The following is a 9891-nucleotide window of genomic DNA, read 5'->3' as shown; positions in this document are numbered from 1 at the left end:
TGCGGCATTTTCCTCTGAATGTTGTTTTAAACTCCTTATATAGAGAGGAAACTTTAACCCATTATTAGTGGACTTAATACTTCATTTTCCGTAGTTGGTGTGATGAGACTAATTTTTCAAAATTTTATGTTCTTTCTATGTATATAGTTAGTTTTTTTGTAGATGTTGAACTCGAGTAGGCAAATACAAAAATCTAAACACTAAAGGTTTTTTGAAAATATCTTTTAAATGAAGATTGATATTACTTTGGGCGCGATGAGATAATTTTTAGTAAATTTTAAGTCCTTTCTATGCATATAATTAGTTTTGTTGTAGATGTTGAACTCGAGTTGGCTAATACAAAAATCTAAACACTGTAAAGGTTTTTTGAAAATATCCTTTAAATGGAGATGGATATTACTTTGTGCGCGATGAGATAATTTTTAGTAAACAGGCAGCCCGACCTTTTTTGTATCTTGACGCCAATCATGAAATGCAGTCATTAAAGTGGCCAATTGGATCTAAGATTCGGCTAAAATGAACTGTGCCTTGATTCTCAGTTTTTGTTGACCAAAAAAATCTGAAAATAATTAGAAAATTTAGTTTAAGTCAATACAGATGCCATAAAACCCCGATAGATGTCGAAAATTGTGTTAAAAGTGCATTAAATTCAAATCACAAAAACAAAATTTTACGGTGATTACTATTTGAGGTGGTGGAGATTACCAATTGAGGAGTGCGCTTGCCGCAAAACAGATTTGGGTGGCGGTGATTACTATTTGAGGAACTCTGGACTCCCTCCCTCGTCGGACCGACGTAACGTTACACTTAATTCTAATTAGTTGGAAGACGACATTCGAAAAGTTCATCAGTTTCGTATATTCCAATTTCCATTCTTTTCCAGTGATGTTTATTTTCCATGGATTCAAAACATCACCAAAAATGTTATATAGAATTACTTTTGTTGTTATGCAAGCGTCGAATCCAAAAACCCTCATATCAATCAAATAAAAAGAAACGTAATTAAATGTCGTATAGTCATTCACAGAAACTTTGACTAAAGAAGGCTTAATATTATGGTAATGAAAATTTCAACAACTAGGGATAAAATATATTAAAAATTAGTCAATACATATTCAATCGATAATAGAGTTGAAATTATCCAGAAACTCATCAAAAATGTCGTCTTTCTCTTCGACTTCTGGTCGGATAGGCTGGAGATATTTCTTCTCGACTGTTTTCATATTATCTGTATTGGAGTGTCCAGGAACCCTAGTAGTTGTATAGGGTTGGGGAAACTGATGGAAGGATGGAAGGTTTGCTTGATGAGAGGGGGGATTTGGTTGATATGAGGGGGGTTTCGGTTGATTAATGGATGGGTTTGGTTGATATGAGAGAGATGATGGTTTATTATTGGAAGGGGTTGGTTGATTTGAAGATAATGGTTGAATGTTGGATTGGTTTGGTTGATACGAGGGTGATGATTGGTGTGAGGTTGATGGTTGATTATTGATTGGGTTTGGTTTTAAGGAGGAAGATGATGGTTGATTATTTGATGGGATTGATTGAAATGAGGCAGGTTGTTGATAGTTAGAATGGGTTTGTTGATATGAGTGAGATGGTTGATTATTGATTGGGGTTGGTTGATATGATGAAGGTGATAATTGATTGTTTGAAGAGGTTGTTTGATAGGAGGGGATCGGTGGTTGATATCCGGGTATTAAAGGTTGATTGGATGGGGATAATGGTAGGTTTCCGGATGAGTTAGGAATAGGATGCATGATTTGAGGAGATGGTTTATATCCGGGTGAATTAGATTGAGAGGGTGAAGGGGATGGTTGATATCCAAGTAGGTTGGGTTGAGAGGGTGGGGGAGATGGTTTGTATCCAAGTGTGTTGGATTGCAAGGGTGGGGGAGATGGTTTATATCCCGGTGGATTGGATTGAGAGGGTGGTGGAGATGGTTGATCTTGGGGTTGGTTGGGCTGTGAGGGTAGAGCCAGGGGAGGTGATTGGTATCCAGGTGGGTTGGATTGCAAGGGTGGGGGGAATGGTTTAAAAGATGGCGCATGAGTAGCAGAATTGTAGGATTGGGAGATAGGTTGATAGTTTTCGGTTGATTGGGTGATTGGTTTAATATACGAGTTCCCAGTATTTTCTGGTAGATTTTCAGATTTATTTGAGTCACCTTTGCATCTACCTTCATGCATCCACCTGGAAATCAACAAGATCTTAGGTTTCACAATTTATTAGAGGAAAAGGTGACAAACATTTATAATTTGTTATTTACTGACTTAAATGGTAATTAAGACTACCTATAAAACAGTAATCTAGATTTGAGTGATATTGATATGATAAAAAGGTTTTGTAAGATAATAGATTGAGTCATTCTGTTTCCAATTTTAAGTCTACAAAAGGGAACTTTAACTGTATTATAGAATAAATCATTTCTTTAAGGAACTCACCAAACTGGAGTATTGTCTCGACAAGTTTGTTCCTCCATTGTACATAGGTTGGCGTAGCTTTTATTGTTAGACCCACAAACAGGACGGAACTCCCTGCAGTACAGTACATTATACAGTACATAGAACATTAATGTTGAGTATGTAGTACGATTTACTCTATACAGTACATAGAACAATGTTGAGGACTTAGTACAATATTCACTGAACTAGGTACGTCGTACAAAGGTTGGTTTAACTTTTATTGTTAGACCCACAAACAGGACGAAACTTCTGCAGTACAGTACAATTTACAGTAGATAGAACAATTTAAGAGTACGTTATACAATATTCACTACCTATATAGGTTGGTTAATCTATCATTGTTAGATTCAGAAACAGGACGGAACTCCCTGCAGTACAGTACAATTTACAGTACATAGAAAAATTAAAGAGTACGTTATACAATATTCACTACCTATTACCTATATAGGTTGGTTAATCTATCAGTGTTAGATTCAGAAACAGGGCGGAACTCACTGCAGTATAGTACAATTTACAGTACATAGAACAATTTAAGAGTACGTTATATAATATTCACTACCTATATAGGTTGTTTAATCTATCATTGTTAGATTCAGAAACAGGGCGAAACTCGCTGCAGTACAGTACAATATACAGTACATTAAACATTATGTTGAGTACGCTGTACAAAATACAGGCAATGAAGTACATAGGTTGGTTAATCTATTATTGTTAGATTCAGAAACAGGACGGAACTCCCTGCGGTATAGTACAATTTACAGTACATTGGACAGTAATGTTGAGTACGTTGTAAAAAAATACAGGCAATGAAGTACATAGGTTGGTTAAACGTTTATTGTTAGATCCACAAACAGGACGAAACTCACTGCAGTACAGTACAATATACAGTACATAAAACAATGTTGAGTACGTAGTACAATATACACCCAATCTACAATGTTAAGTATGTTGTACAATATACATACATTCAATTAAATACATAGTTCGTAGATTTTATTTTTAGCTCCACAAACAGGACAGAATTCCCTGGAGTACAATTTACAGTTGATAGAACATTAATTTCGAGTACAGTACAATATACAGTAGAATTGGAACAATGATGAATACCCATGGTACAATAGTATAAGTGAGCTGGAGGGGTTGGTACAATAGTATAAGTGAGCTGGAGGGATTAACTAGTTTGAAACAATAAAGTACAATACAACACCGACAACTTAAGTAAATTCTATTTATTACACATTATTCTATGTGGTACATAATACAGTATATGTACTAGATGGTATAATACTGGGACCTGAGCTAGAAAGCAAGTAAGTTCAAAATCATGCAATATAAAGATACAAAGTCCACTGTGCAGTACGTTTATTTACCTTGTACAAATAAAAGTACAATCCCCACAGACCCCTCTATGCCAGACGTGTATTTCATCTCCTTTATCATCTTTATCAAGACAGCTAGCTCGCTCTAAGCAGCAGGTGTTTCTGTAGGTCAACCTAAACATTATATGCGGAGATATCAACGCTCTATGCAGCAGGTGTTCCTGTAGGTCAACCTAAACATTATATGCGGAGATATCAATGCTCTATGCAGCAAGTGTTTCTGTAGGTCAATCTAAACATTATTTACTGGAAATATCAATGCTCTATGCAGCAGGTGTTCCTGTAGGTCAACCTAAACATTATTTACTGGAGATATCAACACTCTAGGCAGCAGGTGTTCCTGTAGGTTAACCTAAACATTATTTACTGGAAATACCAATGCTCTATGCATCAGGTGTTCCTGTAGGTTAATCGAAACATTATTTACTGGAGATATCAATGCTCTATGCAGCAGGTGTTCCTGTAGGTTAATCTAAACATTATTTACTGGAAATATCAATGCTCTATGCAGCAGGTGTTCCTGTAAGTCAACCTATACATTATATACTGGAGATATCGATGCTCTATGCAGCAGGTGTTCCTGTAGGTCAACCTAAACATTATTTACTGGAAATTTCAATGCTCTATGCAGCAGGTGTTCCTGTAGGTCAACCTAAACATTGTATACTGGAGATATCAACGCTCTATGCAGCAGGTGTTCCAGTAGGTCAATCTAAACATTATTTACTGGAGACATCAACACTCTAGGCAGCAGGTGTTTCTGTAGGTCAACCTGAACATGTGATACTTTGAAAGAGAAAAAAAAAACATCTAAAAACTAGGCAGAGGTCCATATAATTCAATCTAATAGGATCTCAAATGTTGATTGACTGATATTAGGGGCATCAATTAACTATGTTGTTATTTAAAACAATTGGAAATATAATGTCAAGTTGTAGAAAAAATTCCATACTGCAGAATGTATACTGTGTTGTGATCTGAACAGTCAAAGATAATCCTTACTTTGTCTTTTAGACGTAAATAAGTTATAAGTAAAAACGTTTAAAACACACAAAACTATTAGTCTAACACATACAGAGAAATCCATTACTGTCTTTTTTTCACAGACAAACAACTGGACGTTTTGTAGCGTTGGATGTTTTGCAATTGAGCGTTTTGTAACATTGGGCGTTTTGTAACATTGGGCGTTTTGTAACATTGGGCGTTTTGTAATTGGGTGTTACTGTTTTGTTCCATTGGGCGTTTTGTTATTGGGATTTTTGTTTTTGGGCGTTTTGTACCCACTCCCATGAGAAGGCATATCCTAACCTATGGGAAGTTGCCAAATAGGAAATTGCACATTTTGAAAGCTGCCACTTGGGGAATTGTCCCTTGGAAAAATGCCTTTGGAAGCTACCCAACACCATGTCAGGCATGTAAACCATGTAATTGGAAATGTACCTATCTGTCCCACAAACTGGTAACTCCATCTCACTACAGTTCTCAGTACAAGGAGTAGTTTTACAAGACCCTTCATAATCCAGATGTACTTGTTCTCCATAACATCTTAATTAAAATTACTTTAACGTAATTTCAAGAAACCCTCAATCTAATATAGTTACTAGACTGTTTAATAACGGCATCAGTTGAGCAAAAATGTAAAAGATTTTCTATCTAAAAATTGATAATTTTCTATTTTGGTTTTTCTGTAATAAGTGGTCAGGCAAAATTAACGATATCTTCCGAATCATTTTAACCAGATAAAAGTGTACAGGGTACTGCAGTTATGAATCAGACATGCAACTCTTTAACTGGGGGATCATTTTAAAGGGAGTGACCGGCAAGTTATGGTATAGTTTAACTGAAAATGAGGTATTTAAGGAACATTTGAGACATATAAAACGGTTTCCATGATATATAATCACTGAGTTTGAGCCAGGGAACAGGAATAAAGGGAAAGGAAATGGCGCTGGTCCGGCAAGAGAAAGCCAGTCGCACTGCTTTGCAGACCAGTACAGTAAACTGACACAAACTCTTCTGGTACAAACACACAACATGACTACAGTCAAGGAAATTGTAGAACAATGTCGTCGATTATAATTTTTGAATAACGAGTAGTTTATTGTAAACTTTAATAAAATTATATTCTTTGCATGAAAATTTGGCTTTATAGTGTTGACTTAAATATGTAAATAATATATTACATGTATATTAAACATATGTTTAAGTAAACAATTAACAATAAACAAATGTACTCTCCTAGACTGTACAAATCCCGAGATTCTTACGTACTGTATAAACCTACAGTACAAACCTTTGGTACAGTAAACTGACACACACTCTTTTGGTACAGACACACACACATGACGTTTCCGCCCCCTGGTTTGAGCGCAAAATCGACGTTCAAAATCATCAATTTGAGTGGGTACGTTTTGAGAATTGGTTTTTTTTAATTATAAAAAAACGACGACGAAAAATCCATCGAAAGTTCTACAGAAAACTAATTAGATGCTTAAAAACATATTTCTCAACAAAAATTTATCAATAAATAAATGCTAGAACCAATTATTTTTTTTCATCATGATATTAAATTTCTTCTTCTTTGCGAATTTGTTCGCAGATTTCAACAAATTCTCCAAATGTCGTCTTTTCAATAAAAATTCCAGAAAATCTACAGAAAATGTTTGTGAAGAGATTACAGAAACTATTAACTGAATAGCTTACTTATTTTCGATGATAAGAGTTAACTTTTTCTCAACTTGTTCCTAAACTATTTACTTTACTGTCAAATTTGTGATACATTTTTTGTCGTCGTTATTCAATATTTAAAAAAAACTATTCTCAAAACGAAACCACACAAATTGATGTATTTCAACGTCGGGTTTGCGCTCAAACTCAGTGATAAGTAACTTCATATTTCAAGACTCTCGTTGAATTGGCATTCTTTATAGGACTCCACAGAATCTACGATTTAGTTCCTAGTAATACCATTACATTTTCTGTATCAAAGTTTAAATGAAAAATATGTTTTTATCACAAAGCAAATAAAAATAACCAAAACAGGAATATGTTATAAAAAGGACAAGATAATAAAACAAATCACAAAATCATTAAAAACATTAAAAATGCATTTCTCTCCTTATGGAAAAAAATGAAACTTTCAGTTAATACTTAATTATACAACAGGTAATGATAACCCCTTAGATACTTTTTTCCATTACTTTGTTTGTAGAAGAGAACACTGATTATCATAGGTTAATCCATTCTTCCCACAAACTGGATTATAGCCCTGAAATAATTATATAATGTTTAATCCAAGCTAATTCAATGGATTTAAAATACCTTTGATACGAAACATGAGTTATATTACTAGTATATACACTTTTTCTTGTAAAATATTCAACGAGCTTTAAACTGTTGATTTTCAAGCCTCCATTTTTTTCATTGTATTTAAATGAACATAAATGTTCCCGGATTTTCTTTTTAAATTGGTGGATTTTCAAAAACCGTAATGTCGCCTTTTTTCCCGCCAACATTTTTAAATGTCGCCCAGTCTGGCCAACAAATTTTGATTCGATCGGTTTTTAGGAATTTTGATAGTAAAGATATTAAAAGAAAATTGCAGTTTATATATTATGTAAATCCCCACCCAACCCCCCCCTCCCCGTTTTATTACCTCCCCCTGTTTTCGCCCCCCCCCCTTCTACCATCCTCTACCTGTTCCCCTCGACAAAAGGAGAAATCACAGAGAAGTTCAGTATCTGAACAGAAAAAAAATATAATATTTCAGCCTAACACATTTAGTTCTAATTTAATGAATATAAATAAAGTTTTAAAATTTTGTTAATTTTAGACCTAATTTAATTAATTTACTCATATCCCTCTTTTGTCGATGAGTTTAAAGCATAAAGAAAAATAAGATTTTAAAAAAGCGTCGTTTATTTGATTCTTCATTGCAATCTAACAAAACTAACTTAACGGTTAAAATATACTGTTTTGTAGGGTTTAAACCCCATAATTTAAGAAGAAAAATTTTTTTAAAAGAAATAAATTTTAAAAAGTTAATGGTTAAAAAAAACAACTTCTCACCTAAATCTAAATCTTTATAAGTATTGGTTGCGAACTCTATCGAATTTTAAGGGTGATATTTTTATCAATGCAAAATAAAAATGAAATATAAAAACATAATTTTAAATATTACTGTTAAGAAAATGTAAGTTGAAAAGGGACTGTAGACGTCACGTGACCCTCTAGTGGAATGTACGATTCGCAAAGGCTTCTTCTAATTAAGAATGAAGAAGATTCCTCTTTAGTGGAAATTGGAGGAATAGGTTAAACGACGATACCTTCAACATTATAGATCAGAAAAAGATTTAAGGGTTAACTTTTGGGCAGGGCCCTCCTTAAATGGAGGGTCACTTGAAACTTAATTGAAACAGTCAAGCCTTTAATGGAAACAGTCCCTTCAGTTCCTTTCATAGAAACAGTCTCTTTAATGGAAACAGTCTCTTTAATGGAAAAAAGTCAAACCTTTAATGGAAACAGTCAAACCTTTAATGAAAACAGTCCCTTTAAAGGAAACAGTCCCTTTAATGGAAACAGTCCCTTTAACAGTCCCTTTAATGGAAACAGTCCCTTTAACAGTCCCTTTAACAGTCCCTTTAACAGTCCCTTTAATGGAAACAGTCCCATTAACAGTCCTTGTAATGGAAACAGTCCCATTAATGGAAACAGTTAAATCCATAAAAAAAAATCGCAACATATAAACACACACAAATAAATACGATTCATCCCTCATTCCTTTATCATGAATATATGTCGTCTTAGTTTGGTCTACTCCTCGGGTGTTCTCTGCAAATGTCGTCTTCTCTCCTGCAGGTTTCAACAATGCAGCAGCTGATCTTCTCGCGACTTCTTGACAGGGATAAAACTTTTATTGAAAGATTGTCCATATATTTTAAAAGTAAATGTGAGATTGATTTTAATTTTTTTTGATAAATTGAACAATTTTCAGTTTTACCCCTTTCATTTTCTCCCTTTCATCTTATCACGAACCCTCCCTTTCATCTTATCACGAACCCTCCCTTTAAAAGAAAAAAAGAATCCATCACACTTGTTTACCTTCTTTATTATTAGGGACTAAAAAATTTCCAGGGTTTCCTTCAGATTTTTCATAAACAGGGTTCCCTACTCGTTGTCTGATCAAACTGAGGTTAATAGAATCAGTTTTAATTTCTTACCATTGTTGATTGTTGAAGGTAAAATCACTCAAAAATTACTTTTTTCCGTTAGTAAAGCAGTTATGGGTCATTTATAATTATATTAATAATTATAATTATTACTCTCAATTTTACGGAAGAAAATTGATATTCATCCCACTGAATTCAAAACATTTAAAATGTACATTAAAAATTCTTGAAAAAAATTATGATTTTTGGAGTTAGAAAATATGAAACAATGTGGCTCTTGCAGGGACATTTTAAACGGTAAGGTTGGCTAGGTTGTGAACAATTTTGTTTATTAAGGTTAGTTACTCTGCTTGCGCTTAAATTACAAAAATGTCGGCTTCATAGTCACTCAAAATGATAATGATTTTCTCCACTTTTTAGAGCTGACAAATTTTTAAAATTTTACGAAAATAAAAAATTTTGGAGACAACTTTCTGTCATTTTAAGCATCGATAAACCTTCTCTGGAATCAAGTGAGGTCCCAGAAAAAAATTGCGCCAAATTGGTTCAGCCGTTTTACGTTTATTAAATGAAAACGTGCAAGCAGACAGACAAGCAAGGTTTATAATAGATATCCATACCGATTCCCAACTATAATAAAAACAACTTTTGAAGTAAATCTTATTGTTGAAATATAATCAATCGAAATTAGCTTCCATTAATCTTGTACCTTGTATTTAGTTGTTCTTGACACCTAAACAATACAAAAAAAAAAAAAAAATAAGGCTTTACATTTAAAAACATTTCCTCTCACTTAAAAAGTATTCAATTAAAAAAAGTTTACCGTTCAAACTAAAAAAAAACATTGACAATGGATATGCTTAGGTTTTATCTCGAAAA

The 9891-nt window shown here is 33.7% G+C and overlaps 1 protein-coding gene across 7 annotated transcripts in view; it reads right to left on the bottom strand.

Annotated features, from left to right (window-relative positions):
• Nucleotides 1-1074: 1074 nt before the first annotated feature.
• Nucleotides 1075-9891, bottom strand: part of LOC111708868 (uncharacterized) — a 34937-nt gene continuing 26120 nt past the window's right edge. The window contains exons 22-32 of one of the 7 annotated variants that reach the window (XM_023482715.1): nt 9722-9745; nt 8945-9030; nt 8624-8737; nt 7913-7948; nt 7541-7584; nt 7045-7112; nt 5285-5389; nt 3836-3958; nt 2445-2537; nt 1377-2193; nt 1075-1334 (exon numbers count right to left, since the gene is read on the bottom strand). In XM_023482715.1, the coding sequence (XP_023338483.1) occupies nt 1116-1334; nt 1377-2193; nt 2445-2537; nt 3836-3958; nt 5285-5389; nt 7045-7112; nt 7541-7584; nt 7913-7948; nt 8624-8737; nt 8945-9030; nt 9722-9745 (1729 nt within the window). In that variant the 3' untranslated portion in view covers nt 1075-1115. Of the gene's footprint in view, nt 2194-2444; nt 2538-3835; nt 3959-4264; nt 4317-4564; nt 4617-5284; nt 5390-7044; nt 7113-7540; nt 7585-7912; nt 7949-8623; nt 8738-8944; nt 9031-9721; nt 9746-9891 lie in introns of those variants that run through there. The other 6 variants (XM_023482408.1, XM_023482484.1, XM_023482563.1 and 3 more) reach the window with 6 other exon arrangements.

Source organism: Eurytemora carolleeae, unplaced genomic scaffold, assembly GCF_000591075.1.
Source record: "Eurytemora carolleeae unplaced genomic scaffold, Eaff_2.0 scaffold58, whole genome shotgun sequence".
NCBI classification, from domain to species: domain Eukaryota; kingdom Metazoa; phylum Arthropoda; class Copepoda; order Calanoida; family Temoridae; genus Eurytemora; species Eurytemora carolleeae.
This window is presented reverse-complemented; position numbering and strand designations above follow the sequence as displayed.